General features: G+C 43.3%; 1 protein-coding gene across 1 annotated transcript; it reads left to right on the top strand.

The window, feature by feature from the left end:
* The first annotated feature begins 15,819 nt into the window (after positions 1-15,819).
* On the top strand, positions 15,820-18,943 carry NXT1 (nuclear transport factor 2 like export factor 1). Its single transcript, XM_054572899.1, has 2 exons — positions 15,820-16,074; positions 18,256-18,943. The coding sequence occupies exon 2, from the start codon at positions 18,316-18,318 to the stop codon at positions 18,736-18,738; it is 423 nt and encodes a 140-aa protein (XP_054428874.1). The 5' UTR covers positions 15,820-16,074; positions 18,256-18,315; the 3' UTR covers positions 18,739-18,943.
* Positions 18,944-20,814: the final 1,871 nt, after the last annotated feature.

The raw sequence follows: 20,814 nt of genomic DNA, 5'->3' as shown, positions 1-20,814 counted from the left end.
TTTAGTTGTTCTACTTATACTTAGGAACTTGGGCATAAAATCAAAGTTTCTTTCTCTTGGGCAGAGGGACTTTGGACTGCAGTTTGAGCAGAGGAAAATCATTCAGTGGACATTTATCATATTTCCTTCAATTGAATGCCATTACAAAGAATTTATCCACACTTAGCATAATGTAATATTTTTCTTGAAATAATTTTAATTTTTTACATTAAAATTTAATTTATTTTAATTTTAATAATTATTTTGAAATAGTATCTTATTGTGAAATGACTGGCATTCCTCTGACTCTGAATACGGAGGGCTACTGCATAGTCAGACTCATGTATGGGAGCAGAGCCCCCAGTTCTAGGGGAAGAATGAGGCAATGAAAGGATTAGACCTTCACAGATTAGAAAAGATTAGACCCTGGGGATGAGGTGTCAAAAAAGTAGCTGCGAAGACGAGCAGAGACACCTACCTGTTCCTTCACTTGTCCATGGCTGAGAGAGGCGTTGGGAAAGCTATAGGGAGGCCAAGGGGTTCTCGAGAGGTCTTGGGAGTGGGGTATGTGAGGGCTCATGAATGGGATCAGGGAGGTCATGGGGAGATGTAGTCCCTGCAGGTCTCCCATGAGTGGCACTTTAGCCATACCTCAATGACTGGTAATCACTAGGTGGGTATCAGGAGGATGCACTGGCACAGAGCAGAGGAGGGCCAGCCCAGGCTAGGACAGAAGACCCCTCCACACCTGGCCTTCACCACCTCCCATTACGACTACCCTCAAGAGTCCACATCATCTCACATCCACCTTAAGGATCCCAGGCAAGTCCCTCCTTCAGGGATGCTGACCTGGAACTGTGCAGAGAAGGGTTTGGGGAGCAGTTCCAGGTTTACTAGGTTGACATGCACCATCTAGACAAGCAGAGACATGTCTTTCAACTGGAATCTTGCTTCCACAAAGCTAGACGCTGAAACTTACAAGGCACTTGTTATGTGCTAAGTCATGTCCCCTCAAAAATCCCCTCAAAGAACCTTGGAATGGGATCTGATTTGGAGATTAAATTTTAAACAGTAATTAAGGTAACAAGAGGGCATTAGAATATGCCCTAATCCAGGGGTGTCCAATTTTTGGCATTTCTGGGCCACATTGGAAAAAGAAGGGTTGTCTTGGGCCACACATTAAATTAAAAAACACGAACAAAAACTGATAAGCAAAAAAAAAAAAAAAGGTTTTAGGTAAATTTATGATTTTGTGTTGGGCCACATTCATAGCCATCCTGGGCTGCACACCTGATCCAATCTGTTTTGTGTTCTAAGAAGAGGAAATTAGGAACTGTTGGCGGTGTCACTAAATGGTGACACAGGAGGCCCCTCAACCAAGATAAAAAATTAAACTATCCAAAACAAAAATAATCCAGTTCTGGAACTGCTCTAGAGTCCACTTACAAAACTTCAGCAACACATCAGAACAAAAATACCTGAGAATAAGCACATAAAAAGAGAAGGAAGACAGCTACATTATGGCTGTATCATACCATCCCCAGACTGGCAAACTCAGCACCAGGAAGGATATTCCCAGCTAGAAAAGGCCTCTCCCAAAGAAAGGAAGAGAGGCTTTTGGGCACTGAGCTAATGTTTCACCTCAGTTTTACCCAACCCAGACCACTAAAGCAGAAGCACATAGAGAAGATTTGGAAAAGGAAAAAAAAAAGCAGGGTACACGATATCACCCATGCAGTGGGAGCAATTGCAATTCACAGGGATCTGCTCTACAGACAGACCCAGCAGATTATACCACTGAAGAAACTAATAGCCAGCACATCTTCTCTGGAGATCTAACCAGCTTTTGCCTCACAGGTCTTCAAGTTTGCTGACACATTCACCTGAGTCTCTCCCATTCCACTATGCTACCCTGCCAGAACCCAGGAACAATGCCATCCGCCATCCCAGGCCACTGGGCAGAGAAACTGGACAGAAATTATTGAAAAGAAGACACTCAACATCACTAATCATCAGGAAAATGAAAATCACAACCACAATGAGATATCACCTTCACACCTGTCAGAATGACTGTCAGCAAAAAGAATACAGAAAACAAGTGTTAATGAGGATGTGGAGGAAAGAAAATCCTTGTGCACTGTTGGTGGGAATATAAATTGGTATGGCCACTATAAAAAACAGTATGGAGGTTCCTTTAAAAATTAAAAATACAACTGTCATACAACCCAGAAATTCTACTTCTGGGTATGTATCCAAAGGAAATAAAAATTGCAGCATTATTCACAATACCTAAGACATCAAAACAACCTAGGTGTTTGTCAGAGAATGAAAGGATAAATAAGGAATGACATAAATAATATATATTATATATAAAATAATATGTGACCATAAAAAAGAAGTAAATCCTGCCACTTGCAACAAGAGGGATGGACCTTAAGGGCACTGTACTAAGTAAAATAAACCAGACATAGAAAGACAAATACTGTATGTTCTCATTTATATGTGGAATCTAAAAAAGCCAAACGAGGAGATATTGATCAAAGGGCAAAAGCTTCTAGTTATAAGATGAATAAGTTCTGGGGATTTCATGTACAGCATGGTAATTATAGTTAATAATACTGTATATATACTTGAAAGTTGCTAGGAGAGATGTTAAATGTTCTAATCACAAAACAAATGGTCATTAGGTGAGGGAGCTAAGATGGCAGAGGAGTGAATAGGAGTCATGCTGACCTCCTCCTAAGACCAAACTGGAATTGCGACTAAATAGTGGAGAAATCACCTGGAAAACTATGGAACAATAGAGAGAGAGGAGCCTTGGAGGCGGGGACAGACAGTGGATTCGACTCTCACACATCCCAATGGGTGAGAAGTGCGGTGGAGGCTCAAGAGGGTGGGCTGGGTGCCCACGGGAACCCAGAGGGACACTGAAACGGCCAGTTGGATCCCACTGAGAAGAACAGGGTCTGAACCATAAACAGGGACCCCTAGACTACAGCAGCTGAAACTAGGAAAACGCATAGACAAAACACAACCCTGAAAAGCTTAGGGGCGCTCTCTGCCAGAGACAGGCTGGCTGGGGATGCAAAGAGACATTTAAAGGGCCAACGAAAAATTTGCAGTGGCAGCCACCCTCCTTGATTTCTGGGTAGAGGAGGCAGCAGAATGGGCCAATGCCTGGGAAAAGATTGGTGAGGAAAACTTTGTGAAGAGAACTGAGATGGTGACTGGTGAAGCCCCAGTAACAACTCACCTCCCACTATGCAGCTACCATCTCGCTCAGGCATAAGGGAATCAATTAACCTGCCTTTTGTGCGTTCCGCACACAGCTTGTGTGCGTGTGACCTGCGGGGCTAAGTGCAGACAAGCTGGAAGAAATAACAGATTCTTGCCCAAAGGGGTCACACAGCTGCATAGAGAGCCTAGAGGACAGACTAGAGATGGAGGCACTGGGAAAAGAACGGGAGGAGGAGCAGGGGAGTCCCAACTCCCTCCCCATTCAGTAGTCTCCATTTTGTGCTGGAGGAAGCGCCTCCAAAGAGGCAGAAGCAGGGCATGGACGAGCCAGACGGCCCGCAATTACAAAGTGGTCCACAGAAATAGTGGACCCCTGGCTGAAGGGGTCACAGAACTGCCCAGAGACCCCTGAGGAGAGACTGGAGACAGAGGTGTTGGGGAGAGAATGGGAGGAGGAACTGGGGAGTCCAGACTCCTTCTCCTTTCCATAGTCTCCACTGTACGGGAACAGAACACACCCCCAAAGAGCCAAAAACTGAAAAGCACACAATAGACATCCCAAAACCACCCAGCAGAGGTGAGCATACTCGCACCGAGTGGCCGGCGAGGGTTGGTGAGCATGTGTGTGGACCTGCACGGGCAGGCGAGGACTTCTGCAGGTTGGCACTGAGGGGGCCTGCAAGGGAGTGCACAGATCGGAGGGGGGCAGGCGTAAACCGACCCATGCAGGCCCCCAAATGCAGGGAAATAGTGGGTCCCAGGCCGAAGGGGTCACAGAGCTGCCCAGAGTCCCTGGAGGAGAGACCGGAGACAGGATTAACCGGAGAGTCCTGGAGCTGACTTCCTCCCATTTCCGTAGTCTCCATTTGGCGAGGGCAGGCAAGCAACCAAAGAGCCAAAAGCGGGGAAAGCACACAACAGAAGACCCTAAACTGACCAGTGCCAGGGTGTCTGCCAGCCTGGGGTCCACACGGGTACCCGAGGTCGCGAATAAGCCCCCTGGGCTGGGGCAAGCACGTGGTAACCCAGGCAGGCGGGGGATCCTACCAGGCTGGGAAAGCGCTCAAGGACCTGGCGGGAAAATGCAAAGCAATCCACAGAAATAGTGGATCCCTGGCCAAAGGGGTACAGAGCTGCCCAAAGCAGGAGTCAGACACAGACAGTAGACTCCTGGAAGGTTCAAACAAACGACCCAAGGACATATAGGGTCCACAACTGACGTCATCAGAGGCAGGCCCCGAAAGAAAAGGAAAAAAATTAATAAATAAACAAATAAATAAATAATAAAAAGACCCGCCTACTACCATAGAAGTTTAATCCACAAAGTCAGGAAATCTAGACGGATCAATTGAAGCAGAAGAAAAAATAAATAAATAAATAAATAAATAAATAAATAACTTAACAGACTATCACAAAAGTGGGAATAATCTTGGACGACTTTAAAAAAGATATAGACAGCAACACAATGATAGTAGGCGATTTCAACACCCCACTGTCAAAAATAAACAGATCTTCCAAACAAAGCATTAAGAAGGATAGTGTGGAGCTGAATGATGCACTGAATCAAATAGACTTAACTGACATATATAGAACCTTCCATTCCAAAGATGCAAAATACACATTCTTCTCAAATGCTCATCGCAGTTTTTCAAAGATAGATCACATGATAGGACACAAAGTAAACCTCAGCAAATTCAGGAAAATTGAAATAATACCAAACTTTTTCTCGGACCACAGGGCTTGAAGCTGGAAATCAACCTCAAAGAAAAACTTCAAAAACCTGCAAACTCATGGAGACTGAACAGTACACTATCGAACAATGAATGGGTCAATAATAAGATAAGAGAAGAAATCAAAAAATTTCTGGAAACAAATGAAAATGAACACACAACAGTCCAAAATCTATGGGACACAGAAAAGGCAGTCCTGAGAGGGAAGTTCATAGCTATACAGGCATACATAAAAAAGAAAGAAACATTTCAAATAAAATTTCTACCACTACAACTTCAAGAAATGGAGAAACAACAACAAATAAATCCCAGAGCAAGGAGAAGGAAGGAAATAGTCAAGATTAGAGCATAACTGAATGACATAGAGACGAAAAGAACAATTCAAAGGATCAACCAAGCAAGGCTGGTTCTCAGAAAAGATAAATAAAATTGACAAGCCTTTAAGCAGACTCATCAAGAAAAAAAGGGAGAGAACCCAAATTAATAATATCAGAAATGAAAGAGGAGAAAGAACTACTGATACCACAGAAATACAAAGGATTGTCAGAAACTACTATGAATAATCATATGCCAAGAAATGTGAAAACCTGGATGAAATGGGCAAATTTCTAGAAAAGTATAATCTTCCAACGCTGAAGGAGGAAGAAACAGAAAGCTTGAACAGACTGATAACAGCTGGGGAAATGGAAGCAGTAATCAAGAAACTCCCGGCACACAAAAGCCCAGGGCCACAGGAATTCCTGTAAAATTCACAGGAGAATTTTACAAAACATTTAAGGAAGAGCTAACCCCTGTCCTTCTCAGACTACTCCAAAAAATCCAAGAGGAGGGAAGACTCCCAGACACTTTCTATGAGTCCAGCATCACCCTGATCCCAAAACCAGATAGAGACCCTACCAAGAAAGAAAACCATAGGCCAATTTCGCTGATGAACATAGATGCCAAAATCCTCAACAAAATATAGTCAAACCGCATCCAGCAATACCTTAAAAAGATTATCCAAGGGGGATTCATCCCAGGCATGCAGGGATGGTTCAATATACGCAAATCAATAAACATAATGCATCACATAAATAAAAGACAAAAACCACATTATCATATCGATAGATGTAGAAAGAGCATTCAATAAGGTACAGCACCCATTTATGATCAAAACACTCAGCAAAATGGGAATAAATGGGGCATTCCTCAACGTAATAAAGGCCATATATGAAAACCCTACAGCCAATATCATACTCAACGGGCTAAAACTGAAAGCTTTCCCACTAAGATTGGGAACACAACAAGGATGTCCGCTTTCACTGCTTTTCAACATTGTATTGGAAGTCCTAGCCACAGTGGTCAGACAAGATAAAGAAATAAAAGGCATCCAAATAAGAAAGGAGGAAGTAAAGCTATCATTGTTTGCAGATGACATGATAAGGTACATAGAAAACCCTGTAGACTCTACCAAAAAACTACTCAACTTAATAAGTTAATTTGGCAAAACAGCAGGATACAAAGTCAATATTCAGAAATCAAGGGCATTTTTGTACACCAGCAATGAAATAAAAGAAGAAATCAGAAAAAATATATCATTCTATATAGCCAGAAAAAAAATAAAGTACCTAGGAATAAATTTAACCAAGGAGGTAAAAGACCTATATGCAGAATACTATACAACATTAAAGAAAAAAATTAAGGAAGACACAAATAAATGGAAGCATGTACCATGCTCATGGATTGGAAGAATTAATATCATCAAAATGCCCATACTACCCAAAGCAATTTACAGATTCAACTCAATCCTTATTAAGATATCCATGACATATTTCACAGAAATAGAACAGACATTTCAAAAATTTATATGGAACCATAAACGACCCTGAATAGCCACAGCAATTTTGAGAAAGAAACGCAAAGTAGGAGGGATCCAATACCAGACATCAAACTCTACTACAAAGCCACCATACTCAAAACAATCTGGTACTGGCACAAGAACAGACCCATAGACCAGTGGAACAGAATAGAAACCCCAGAAATAAGCCCAGGTCTCTATGGGCATCTAATATTTGACAAAGGGGGCAGAAGCATAAAATGGAGCAATAATAGCCTCTTCAACAAATGGTGTTGGGAGAGCTGGACGGCTACATGCAAAAAATTGAAATTGGATCATCAGCTGACACCATACACAAAAATAAACTCAAGATGGATAAAAGACTTAAATATAAGTCGCAACACCATAAAAGTCCTAGAGGAGAACATTGGCAGGAAACTCTCAGATATCCCATGCAGCAGTTTTTTCACCGATTTGTCTCCTAAAGCAAGGGACTTAACGGAAAGATTAAACAAGTGGGACCTCATCAAAATAAGAAGCTTCTGCACGGCAAAAGAAAACATCAACAAAATCAAAAGGGAGCCAACCGTATGGGAAAATATATTTGCTAATGATACATAAGATAGAGGATTGATCTCCAAGATATATTAAGAACTCACTCGACTTTACTCCAAGAAGACAAACAATCCAATCAAAAAATTGGCAAAGGTCCTGGGCAGACGCTTTTCCAAGGAATAGATACAGAGGGCACAGAGACATTTGAAAGGATGCTAAGCATCACTAGCCATCAGAGAAATGCAGATCAAAACCACCATGAGGTACCACCTCACACCGGTCAGAATGGCCATCATAAACCGATCAACAAACAACAGGTGCTGGAGAAGCTGTGGAGAAAAGGGAACCCTAGTACACTGTTGGTGGGAATGCAGACTGGTGCAGCCACTGTGGAAAGCAGTGTGGAATTTCCTCAAAAAGCTGAAAATGGAACTGCCTTTTGATCCAGTGATTCCCTTGCTGGGACTATACCCTAAGAATTCCAAAACGCTGACTCAAAAGAACCTCTGCACCCCAATGTTCATAGCAGGACCATTTACAATAGCCAAATGTTGGAAGCAACCTAAATGCCCATCAGTAGATGACTGGATCAAAAAATTATGGTACATATATACAATGGAATACTATGCAGCAGAAAGAAAAAAAGAACTACTAAACTTCGTGACAGTATGGATGGAACTAGGGAGCATTATGCTAAGCAAAATAAGCCAGGGGGTGAAAGACAAATAACATACGATCTCACCTATAAGAAGAACCTAACCAATAATACAAAGATGCAAGGAAAATAAGCCCAGCAACAATGAAAGGGAAAGAAACCAACAGAGACAAGAGAGATGGAGGGAGGGCGGCACGGGGGGCGGGGGGGAAAGGAAGGGAAGGGGAGGGTTGGGGAATGTGTAGCAAGGTGTCATGGACAAAACCAAAGGGGAAGGACTGAGGGAGGGAGGCCGGGAGGGGGAAGGTGGTCGGGGGAAGGCAGAGACAAATATATTTGAAAAAATAAAGAGAATAAATGAGAAAAAAATGGTAATTATTTGATGAAATGATGGCGTTAGCTAATGCTATCTACAGTGGCCATCATTTTGCAGTAAGTTGCAAATGTTGTACACCTTAAATTTAAACAATGTTATATGTCAATTATATCTTGATAAAAGTTGGGAAAAAGCAAAAACAAATTTTAAGAAATAAAAGATTGTACAGACACATACCAGAGGGAAGACCATGTAAAGATAGAGAAGACAGCCATCTACAAGCCAAGGAGAGATGCCTCAAAAGAAACTAATGCTGCCAATACCCCAATAAATTTCTGTTGTTTAAGTCCAAGGTACTTTGTTATGGCAGCCTGAGTAGACTAATATACCTCTCAAACTAATGCCTTACCTTCTTAGCCTGAGTTTTCTAATCTTCAAAATGGAATAACCATGAAACCCATTCATAGAACTGTTGTGAAGATTTCTGTAAATTATGTATAAAGCCATACAATGATTACTTAAGACAGTAAAAACAGATTTTAATTCAGAATCTTGAGAAACAGTGTTCAGTTTAGAGCATCAACTTGCCCTTCTAAGAAAAATCTGGGAGGTGTTGCCAGTCAGGAAACCTGTCAGTGCATAATGATACGTTTGCAATCATTTTATAGTTCTTTAAAGTAAAATATTCTCTGATCTGATTTCCAAATTATAGGGTTTGTTTCTAAACAACAGGCATTTAAGAAACACTGACAAGAACAAAATCAGGGCTTCTGAAAGGGGATTCTGCATGTAAGTGGGAGTTGTCCTGATTGAGGTAAAAGCTGTAGCTGAGTGTAACCACCTTTATCACCACTGGCTACCTTCCATCAGGGATACCTTCTGCTCTTCTCCAGGGAGGCAATGGACCCCTGAGGCAGGCCCACAGAACTGGTGAACCATTTTCTTAATTATCTGAGTCCCAAGAACAAAGTCACCCAATGTCCCTACTTCTCTAAGCTCCTGGGACCCCGAGGCCCAATGAGGCCCCTTAGCTCCCAGCCATTGCTCCTGTTCCCAAAGTATCAGGGTTTCAAACACCACACTGTTATTAAGGATCAGGAATGCAGAGTCCATAGTGCTACCTCAGGCTTGTTGACCTCTGGTTTGTCAGGGCTTATGGGTTGGACAGACTTCCTCCCATGGGCTCCCCCAGCATCAAGACACATGCCCCCTCCCAAACTGAGCTGCCCTTGTGAAGCCTCCCAGATATCATGCACCAAGGTCCCACTGAAGCATTTCCCCTTCCCACCCTGTACCTTAGGAACTCATTCCTTCTTCATGCCTTCCGGGTGCCCCAGCAGACTCCCACTCAGTCCTCACCCCCTTCTCAGGCTCCCAAATCCATATTTTCAGTCCTCTTCCTCCATGGAAGTTCATTACATGTGAAGCCAACCAAACCCCTTTTCATTGCTGCTAAATTCAACAATGGACTCCAACAGTATAAAAAATGAGGTGAAATGAGGATGGGGCCCTTTCCTTGGGTAAGATAGATGCCTCTCCTTTGCCACCTTACCATGTACACCTATGCATTTATTTGCCATCTTCAGAAAAGATCAGGTCTTAGAGGGCTGACACAATACCTCAGTTAAAATTTTATCTGAAAAAGTGAGATGTTATTCTTGGTTCCATGATACATCCTGGATTCATTTTTTGTCACTACCACACAAGGCCTGAAGTTGGAAGAATTTCTCCATCAAAGATAATTTTGTGGAACTTAATCTACACTCCATTGTCAACAGTCTGGCACACATAGTTCAAGGCATAGTAAAACTTCACAAAGTGTAATGAACCTCATGGTGGTTTACAATGTCCCTGATGACCACCCACACACAGGCTGGCCATACTCGGCCTTGCTCCTTCCTCTCTTTTCATATTTTGTTTATTTTCCCCTTTATCAAATATTTATGACACGAAGCTACTTTACTCAGAGGCTGAGCTAAGCTTGTCTCCCACAAAGATGAAAGAGTTACCCATCCTCTCCTCAGATATGCTCTAGAAAGGAGAACAAACTGGGTCCAGAACTCAGAAAGCTGAAGCAAATCAGTGTCATCTAAAGCCTATTTCTTAAAATTCAAATCATGTGGATGGGAAGGGGCTTATTAAAAATGCAGATTCTAGGCCCTGCCAAGGCTGATTAAAAGAAAATGTCAGAAACGGGTGTTGGAATCTACAGTTTAAGCAAGCCCTTTGTGTAATTTGTTGGCCTACAGTTGCACACCACAGACAGTTTGAGAACCAAACTGTATACATGTAGGAAAACGCACATATGTGAGGGAGCTAATAGAGCAGCTCATGTAAAATGTATTAAATAGGAGGGCAGGGCTGGACTCCTGAAGATCAAAAAAAGCTTGCAGTAATCCAAGTGTGAGCCCATGAGGGGGAGGAGGGAATGGAAAAGATTGGGGACAGAGGTGAGAAATATGAAAAAGAAGGGGCTGAAACACCTATTTGAGTCAGGTCTCACAGAAGTACAGCCTGAGATGGGGATGTGAGTGCCCATGAATAGAGGGAGGACTCAGAGAAAGGAAGGCAGGGCAGGGCAAGATAGCAGCCAAATAAGGTCTGCAGCCTCAGCCTGGACTCAAAGGAGCACTGGGCATGAGTGCTGTCACAGTGTGATGCTTCTTGGGATGTGGGTGCTCTTTGCTGTCCTTTTGGGGTTGCTTGCCAACACAAAGAGCAGCTAGGGAGTGGTGTAATGACTGGTAAAAAAAAAAAACAAACTCAGGCAGGGCATCAGCAGTGTCTACAACATGCCCCTGGGACAACCAGGGCTTTCAAACTACCAACAGGCCCAGTTAGCAGCCAAAACACACTCCCCAAGATCGTGTTGGTGCTGGCCGAGCAAGGGGCACTATTGGTGTTAGGAGAAAATACTCCTTCTTCTAAGATCTGATGGTTTTGTTTGCATGTTTTTTCTTTGGTAGTTTTTTCCTAAGCAAAATATACTGGAAAATACAATATGAGATCCATGAAGCATACTGGAAAAGGGATGGAGGGAGAAGTGACCAATGAAATGTTTTAGGTGTAAGTGACTGGGATGACAAAGATTTCATTAGCAGAAATGGATGATACTCACATTATTTTCCTGTGTCTGAGATTCTCTCTAAAGCCATATCTGACCTGCTGAGGACCTTCCCCCAAGAACCCAATCCCCAAAGTATTAATTCACCCTTTCCAACCAAAAGCCCCATCAAAAGTCATCATAATAGAATTCTGACCAATACTTATTACTTCGTATTATAAATCTTAAAATACAGAAGACTCAGTCTCTTCATTTCTACATAGAAGAAAAGAGGTAGGGAGACAGGGAGATGAACAGAGAGAAAAAGTGGGAGAGGGGCAGAGAGAGGGAGAGAGTCTGGGAAGGCACAAGGAGAGGGACAGGGACAGGACAAGGATAGAGGAAGAAGGACAGGGAGAGGGAGAGGGACAGAGACAGGAAGAGGGAGTAGGATAAGGAAAGGAAAAGGGAGAGGGGCAGGGACATAGGGAAACAGAGAGAAAGGGAGAGGGACAGGGAGAGGCACAAGGAGAAGGATAGGGCCATAGGAAGAGAGAGAAAGGGAGAGGGATGGGGGAGAGATAGGGAGAGGGAAAGAGAAGGAGAGGGACAGGGAGAGAGGGGGAGACAGGGAGAGGGAGAAGGACAAAGAGAGAGAGACAGGAAGAGGGTGAGGGACAGGGAGGGTAGACAGGGAGAGGGAGAAAAGGAGAGAGAGTGATAGGGAGAATGACAGGGAGAGAGAGGGAAATCAACAGGGAGAGGTAGAGGGAGAGGGACAAGGACAGGGTGCAGGAGTGGGGCAGGGAGAGGGAGGGAGGGAATCTGGTAGAAGCCATCTCATTTTTTTGAAACTCGGCTGGCACTTCTGCCTAGATTCTATAGGAAAGAATACAGAGGCTACTTCTTTTGGGAGGAATTTCAGTCATGTAAGAGCAGGTAACATGAGAGGTCTATAACAGTTTGTCCACACATGACTATGAAATCTGCCATAGCACTTGCTGGAGATGCAAGGTAGTAACAGTTTTTGCATGCACATGCTGTCTTCCCGAGACTGGACACTGTGGGTGTCAATTTCTGCACAAGCTTCACACACAAGGCAGTTCTTTGATTTTGACAACAAATGTTGGCAAGGGTTTGTCAGCATGCTTGTCCCAAAATTTAAAAGCTAGGTATTGGAGGAATTATTGGCAAATAAGGAATGTGCTGTCAATGCAAAATGCCAAAGCATTTTAACATTTCTGAATGCTTCTTTTGTGGTCTGTCCTACACTAAACACCACATATTGTTTCATTAGCTCTTCACATCAACACAAGGAGATATATATTATTACTGTCCCCATTCTACAAATGAGGCAGCTGAGCGTCAAGGAAGTTAACTCACTTGCCACAATCATTCTGCTAGTATAGTAAGGCACAGAAGTTACCGTATTTTGCCATGTATAATGTGCACTTCCTGCTCACATTTTTGAGGGGGAAATAAGGATGTATATTATACATAGGTAGTACTAATTCTGTATCTATATAAATATTTTTAATTCTTCTATTTATGCTTATGCATTAAAAGTGTAACTCTAGGCAGCAATAATGATATCTGTATGCAAAATAATACCTTGGAATATGATAATTTGTTTTGTTTCTAAATATAAATAAATAAAAAACTGAATTGAAAAATTAAAAAAGGCTTTTTCCTGAAAGTTTGGGCCCAAAACATGGGTGTGCTTCATACATGGGAATGCATTACACATGGCAAAATACTGTAAGTTACAAAAGTACCTTTATGTTTATGGCCCAATTTAAGATAGTATTTTGAAAAGGAATTTGATGGCTCTTAAAACTGAGATATCCAAACTTCAGGGCTGATTTCATCCCCAACATGTCATCAAAAGTTTCATTTCTCCTTATCTCTCCTGTCTGTCTCATCAAGGGGCTTCCCTCTCAGGGAATAATATGGCTGCAGCAGCACAATCCACACATCACATGTACAGAAGGGAAACAGAAACAGCATCTTCCCTAAAATCCCCTATAAAATCCTCCAAACTTGGTAGTCCAAACTAGGCCCCTCACCACTCCACAACTGTGCTCAGGACATACAGTGCCTGTGTTTTGCTCCACAGAGCCAGGAATTTCTCTAACCTCCCAAAATCAAGGACCAGAGTGTTTTTAGAATAAAACATACTTGCTTCTAAGAGTACAGGAGTGACTTGTTAGAGGGGAATAATTACAACTAGAATGTTGTGGACCAGTGATTTGGACCCAGACTTGTCTATTCAAATAGTATTTATTGAGTTCTTGCTATGGGTCAGGCACAATTTTAGATGATGGCAACACAAATCAGAAAGGTTCCTGCTCTCCCATCATCCTGCTATTGGCTCTGCTGGCTCTCAGGGCTAAAGCCTTGCATTTTTACTAGATCTTGGAGCTAGACAAATGTTCTCCTAACCAGCTTTTTCAGCTTTGAAACAGGTCTCTCAGCCTCCTCATCTGTAAAATCGGTAATAATGATATCTCCACTAAAGTCATTAAAAACTAAATTTTGGGTTCCAAGAAGAAATATGGCCATCTGCCAGGAAGGGGTCCTCCTGGTTAATTGGCCTCAAATTCATAACCCCAATCTGGCAGCCATTGCTGACAGAAGCCTCTCATGCACACTGCATGTCAGGGAAGCACAGCAGATCAGGCTGCCAAGACTTTGTGCCATCAGAGCCAACCTTTATAAGGAAGTTTCTGGAATCATATTTTGACCAATGGGCCTGCCTGCCTTGTTCAATCAGAACTGTGCAGCTACATCCTCATTTACATGTTTACCAAACAATCAGAGAATCTCCATAAAGGTCAGTTAGGATGCATAATTCCAACCAATCAGGGCAGTGCTATGTGGACCAATCAAATTGTGTGGAATCCAATCAAATTTGGATTCACCATTTGGATAGAAATGGACTAATCAGGGACCAGAACAGACACTCTCTCTAAAAGAAGTGTGCCTTCCCTTTGGGAGGGGGTGGGGAGCACACTTTTTGGTTTCCTCCAGTGGCTGTATTTCCCAAGTTTGCAAACTGTTCACCTGAATAATGTCTCTCCTTTTACCTACCCCAGACTGTAGATTCCTGTTGGCACTGGGTTGGTGGCAAGGGCCATTTGTTAATAAAAAGGGCTATGTGGGAAAAATGAGGAGTCAAAGCAGTAGACATCCCATCAAGTGGGCATGTAATAAGTCAACTCTCATTCTCATTCCATTAATGCTATGATTTTTTTTGTATATTACATCCTAATTTTATTGTTTCAGGCTTTAGAAAGACATTTTAGTGTCAATACTCTCCGTAGATGCTAGTTTACCTCCTCTACTCAGCAGACAACTTAGTTTTTTATAATCTCAATTTTTCACCTACTGATTTAAGTGGGTGGGAGGGGTCACCCGTGTTAGAAAGCCCACCCAGTTTCTAAATATGTCCTGAAGTCAGAGAGCAAGAATTCTTAGAATGCAAGCAAATGTATGCCATTGGGTAGTTAACGAGGTATGAGCTGAATGCATGCACACTCTATGGATGCAGCAACATCAGTAAAAATTACATGCCCAGAGGGATCCCACAGATTTGCAAAGAACTATTCAGTCTTTCAGGCCAGTAGACAGACATGCGAATCTTGTCTGAAAAAACCAAAGTTTTAAATTTATGCTGTAAACTATAAGTTTCCCGAGTCCCATAATTGGTTGCATTCTATTGAGCCTGCTGTTTTCAGTCCAGGTTCCACATTAGCTGAAACGCAGCTAGTTTCAAAGACAGGGAACAGAAAGAATCATATACTAACCACGTTCTGAGCCAGAGCTGGAGGTGGTCTTCTTTGGCCCTTAACTCACAGGACACAAAAAGGTTAAGTTTCCCTATTTGGCATACTTTGGTTACCTCAACCCCAACCCACACCTTCGACTCTTGCACTTCAGTTTAATTTCCGATTTAACATAAATTGGTTTTCCTCAATGTGTACTTGATTGCCTAGAACACAACAGACGCTCTGAGCGCTTCACTCACAGACTCGTGGAGTCTCCCTGGTGGCCCCGCAGGACATTCTGATTCCCCACATGTTATTTTTGATGGAAAACGGGGGCGGGGAGGGGGGACATTGTGAGGGTGCACACACATTCCCCCATTTCTCATCAAGCCACCTCCTCCAGCAGGAGAGCTGACCCCTCACCCGCAATCTTCGTTCTCCAAGGACGGAACTTGGAAGTTTTATCCAATCAGGAATCCTACCTAACCAGTTGGCCGGAATCTGTGATCCGGTTAGACCAATGAAAACTCCAGTGATGATTTGCAGTGGTCTTCTGGGAAAGCGCCCTTCCCGGAAGTCGCCATCTCCTTTGAGCCACACCTAGGTGGAGCTAGCCTCCGAGAGCACCGTCCCACTGGTTGGCACAGCTGCCCTTTACCGGGACGTGGGAGCGGGCGGGGTGGGGGGGGTCTCCTGAGCGCAGAGCACCTTGGCAGCGTGGTGGAACCAGCGCAGGGTAGTGTCAAGTTCCCGTGCTCACAGTTCCTGCCGCCCAGGCGGGGCCTCTTCTTGAGAGAAGGGGCGAAGGGAGATTCTTCCGGTCTGTAGAAACGAGCCCGCCTGGCGATCTTCAGGGGCGGGCTCTCTGTAGAGCTGTGACCCGCGTTCGGGTCGCCGGAGAAGGGCCAGTGCAACCCACAGTGACCGGGGTGACCGAGGTCGCCACCCACGCCAACCCCGGCCTTTGCCGGCGCAGGTAGGTGATCCCCTGCCGGGCACTTTGAGGGACTCACTAGCTATCTCTCATGTGTGTCTCCCACGCACTCTCCATTGTCGGAATTAAGCCAGGTTTTTATCTTTGTCCAGGTGGCAGCATTTTAGTTCTGTATCAGGCTTTGGCCTGTGCGAAAGCTAGATCGTAAATTTGCATGACGACGAAGTGTCCCTGCAGAAGAGCAGGTATCGGTCCAAAAGATGGCTGGAGAAAGCGTGCTTTATCTTGTTTGGGTAAAAGCCATTCACTACCAGAAATGAGGCCTGTTTCATATTTTCTGGACCAGCTCCAAAGAACTATACGGCGGGGACCTTAGAAAGCGGCGACCTTCACAATCTCTTATTTCACTTCTTTTCGGTCTCGTTATCTCAGATTTGATGAACACGAGTTGGCCATAATTAGGTGACTGAACCACAGCAAATGGAGGTGGTCGTTTTATTAAACATCTAGCGAGGCAGGTTGTTAAAGCTGTTTTTGGAAAGCACACTTCGGCTGAACCGAAAATGTGAGCCTGGAACTGGGGTGGAGAAGAGGGGCCTTTCTGAGATTTAACTGAGATGGTGGAGAGACTGAAGAATGTCAGGGTGATGGATAATGGGGACCTTTGGTGGTTGTGAATTCCTGCAACAGAGAAACGTGGATCCTTGAAAGGAAAATTTCAAACTAGCAGTCCAGAAACTGTGCTCTTAGGGACTTGATTTCAGAAGTTCGGGAACTTAAAAAATAAGTAAAAGGACAGCATAATCTTGACAACATTTTCAAGGCCCATGCACATTCTTATAAATGACAAATTAGGAGTGTGCTTACTGCCAAGACCTTAATCCAAACCTAAGTTTTAATTTTCTTATTAGTATAGTTATTATCATAGTAATACCCTCTCTCATCCATTTGTGGAGACCATTAAATGAGGTAATGCGTGTAAAGCACTTAGCAAAATAACCAGCTCAGTGTTTGTAGAGGATTGACTTTAGGTTCATGAAGGGAACCAAAAAAACCAAAGTCTCCATCTGCTCCTGGAGCCGCTCATTCCTAGTACCATGCTCCTTCCCAGCCCCTTACAGTTCTGGACAAGAGGCAGAGGCCTCCACCTTTTTTAACTCTTAAGAGTATCTGACTCCTTCCCAGCCCAATGTGGAATTTTATCCGTCTCACTAAAAAAGATATGTGAAATGAAAACAATTGTTCAATATTTAATTTTGTAAGTCTAAACATATCCACTATTTTAGTAATGTCTTCTGTTGGATTTTTTTAGTGAAATATTTTAATCATGCAAAAAAGAATAGAGAACTATAGTTGTTGTACCATACCCTGGGTAGGAAATATATTTCTTTATGCTTTTGGACTTTTTAGAGGAAATCTGGCATCTTATCTATAGTTGAAATTCTTTTTTGCCACCCCTACTCCCCACAACCACCCCTTAGAACTTCTTCAATTCTGTCTTTCCATAGTGGCTCACAGGACATACCTGGTGGGTATTTGTGCTCACAGATGCTAACTTTTCTCCATTCTCACTCCCAGTCATCTGCTAGGTTTGCTGCTTATAGCTTATCATGAGGAATATGGCCATCAATTTGGTTCTGTCCTTGTGGCATTTGTTCTCTTACCCTCTTAAGAAACCTGCCTTTAAAAAACAAACAAAAAAAAAAACCCTCCAATATCTGTGGAATGACCTCATGATAGGCTGTTGCAGACTGTCACAAGCTGATGAGCATATGTCATCTGATTGGCTTTTATCAGGCCACTGTTCCCTTCAACAAGGTCCACTGTCTTTATCTAGGATAAATTTTCCTCACTTCTCTAGGGACAGGCACAATTGTTCCACACTTTTAGGAAAAAGTGACCTTCCAATAGTCAAGTGTACTATTTTATAAAATGAGATTTTTAAAATTCAGAGTAATAGCAACCATTTTCTGAGCATGTAGGTATCAGGCTTTTCTAACTAAGCACTTAGTATAGTCTTTAATTCTCATTACAACTATGCCACAAGTGGTAAAACTCCTATTTTAAAATGAGCAAACTGAGTAACATTAGGTGTCAACAGCAATTTCAGCCTAGAATGATCTCTGTACAGTATGTAATTATTTTGCCACCAATAGGAAAGTTGTCAGTACAGAATGAAGTTTGGCATTGACACGGGTTCTTTTCGACCTTCCTGCCCCACAGTCCCGGCTCCCTCAGGTGCAGGAAGCACCTGGGAGGAGGCCTCCTTCAGCATAGCCAGAGATGGCATCAGTGGACTTCAAGACCTACGTGGATCAGGCCTGCAGGGCTGCTGAGGAGTTTGTCAACGTCTACTACACCACCATGGATAAGCGGAGGCGACTACTGTCCCGCCTGTACATGGGCACAGCCACCCTAGTGTGGAATGGAAATGCTGTTTCAGGACAAGAGTCCTTGAGTGAGTTTTTTGAAATGTTGCCTTCCAGTGAGTTCCAAATTAATGTCGTTGACTGCCAGCCTGTACATGATGAAGCCACCCCAAGCCAGACCACAGTCCTCGTTGTGATCTGTGGAACAGTAAAGTTTGAAGGCAACAAACAACGGGACTTCAACCAGAACTTCCTTCTGACTGCCCAGGCTTCACCCAGCAATACGGTATGGAAGATAGCAAGTGACTGCTTCCGATTCCAGGACTGGGCCAGCTAGTAGAACTGGAGGGAAACACAGATCTCAAAATGTGGGTACACAAGTTCTTTTCTGTTGTAAGCTACACTGCCCAGGCTGAACTCTGCATTTATTTGAGTTCAAGGAGCCCCTTTCTGAGTATACTTACTTGTCATAGTTGCCTTTTCATAGTAGTAAAATTTTCTATTTTTCTACTTGTCCAGTAGAGACCCTGGTTCTGGAAATTCTGACAAATAAAACATTAATATAAATATTCCTTTTCTCTTGCCTGATGTGTCTGACTAGGTTTTAAGGAGAAGGCAGTAAGTTAAAGGCAGTAAGCTTTGTAAAAGGCACTTGCAGAAGTGTGAGATTCAAGGCCAAGCACCTGCACCAGGCACAGGTGTGGACCCAGGTGTAGTGGAACTGGGCTTCACAGCCATTCCCACACTGTAATTTCTTGAGACGTACTGAAATTATCTTTGCTCAGGCCACACATCTCAGACCAGTTATCCTGAATATCTGAAGGTAGAACTGGGCACTGGCATTTTTCAAAAGCACCCTAGGTGTCTTAATGTGTAGTTCACTTTAGAATATATTAGAATCACCTAACGGAGGTGGAGTGAGAGCAGGTGAAATACTAAAGAGCTCATAACTGCTTGTAAATGAAGCAGCTATATTAACTAATCTCTTATAAAGAGAAGGTGAAGAACTGCTTTTATGAGGAAGAAGTTCTGAGGTTGGGGTGGGAGAGGCAGCAGAATTAGAAGCTAGTCTTTTTGACACTGAAGAACAACTGTATAATTGCATTACTCCAAAGTAAAAAGAAGGGATAGAAAACTAGAACGTTTCATCATCCTTTGACCAGTAAGTGAGATCTTGTGGCTACATGGCTTCTCCAGTTAAATTTTCTTTGCCGGGTTTGGGGTGGGGTTGTGGGTTAAGATGTGGAAAGGGAAAATTGAAAAGGTAAAGAATACTGATGTATACAGTGGCACAGATAACAGTTTTCCTCCCAATACCCTTCCCCTTCTGTAGTTACTAAAAACCAATGTTTAGTGAGACAAAGTACCTACGTAAAAGAGGACTTCCCAGCTTGGTTTATAGCTGTTTGACATGTGACCACCCAGTCCCAGCCAATAATGTAGAAATCGAAGGGCTGGATTGGTAGGAGAGTCTTGCTTCAAAAGACTCTTTTTCCTCTGTCTTGCTGCCTGGAAGACAGCAGTGATGGCTGAACCACTGGTTTGTGTTGAGCTGGAGGGAGCCTAGGTCCCTGGTGATCATGTGAAACCACCAAAAAAATCCTATCTTTAAGCCATTACTGGTTCATGGCCTGTGTCATATACTGTAGCAAAACCTATTCCCAAGTGAGAAAAAAGGTGTGCAATGGGCATACAGTGGGTATGCCCCAGTCAGGGAATTGCTCTGCCAAGGCACTGTGGGGAACCAAAGTAGGCACAGGTGTGTTCCTTCCTGTCAAGAGGTCCGTAATCAGGAGGCAAGACACTGAAATGGTAAATTCAGTTTCAAAGCCACATAAAGGTTCAACTAGTCACATAGATGATGTGTGCATAATAAGAAAAGACAAGCAATTCGGCTGGGATACTGGTAAAATATCGTACATTAAGGAGACAGGAGAGTGAGGTTCCAAACCAAGATGTAGAACTGTCTGAGATCTTGGAGCACTGTCCCTCAGGGAGGAAGTTGGAGTGGGGTGGACACATTAGTGCAGAGATTGATTTGGAGGGAGATGCTGCTAGTCTTCAAATCTCAAATTCCTCTCCCCTTAAGGGACCAGGTAGAATGCCACCTTCATTAGCACAGGCCTGGATAGAGGACACAAGTCCCATCAGGCCCTGAAAGAGCTTAACATGAACTCCCTGGAGTCTGAGTCACTGGCCTGAGAAGCTTCAAAACAACAGCTGTTGTCTCCAAGGAGCAATAGATTTGGGAAAGATATAGGTGGCATATTCTGAAGGGCACTAGGATAGGCCTCAAGTGCCCCCCCCCCCGCCCCCAGTATCCATTTGCCTCTCCTTCAGGAACAAGGGAAAATGGGTTTTTGGCTCAGAAAATATTGAGAAGACAAGCCTTCCTTCAACCACCTAGTTAGGG

This window comes from Pteronotus mesoamericanus, unplaced genomic scaffold (assembly GCF_021234165.1).
Source record: "Pteronotus mesoamericanus isolate MK-2021 breed Mesoamerican mustached bat unplaced genomic scaffold, CSHL_Meso_final contig_245, whole genome shotgun sequence".
Lineage (NCBI taxonomy): Eukaryota > Metazoa > Chordata > Mammalia > Chiroptera > Mormoopidae > Pteronotus > Pteronotus mesoamericanus.
This window is presented reverse-complemented; position numbering and strand designations above follow the sequence as displayed.

Excerpts from the sequence above, each read along its gene's own strand:
- NXT1 (XM_054572899.1), top strand. The coding sequence starts at position 18,316 with ATGGCATCAGTGGACTTCAAGACCTACGTGGATCAGGCCTGCAGGGCT.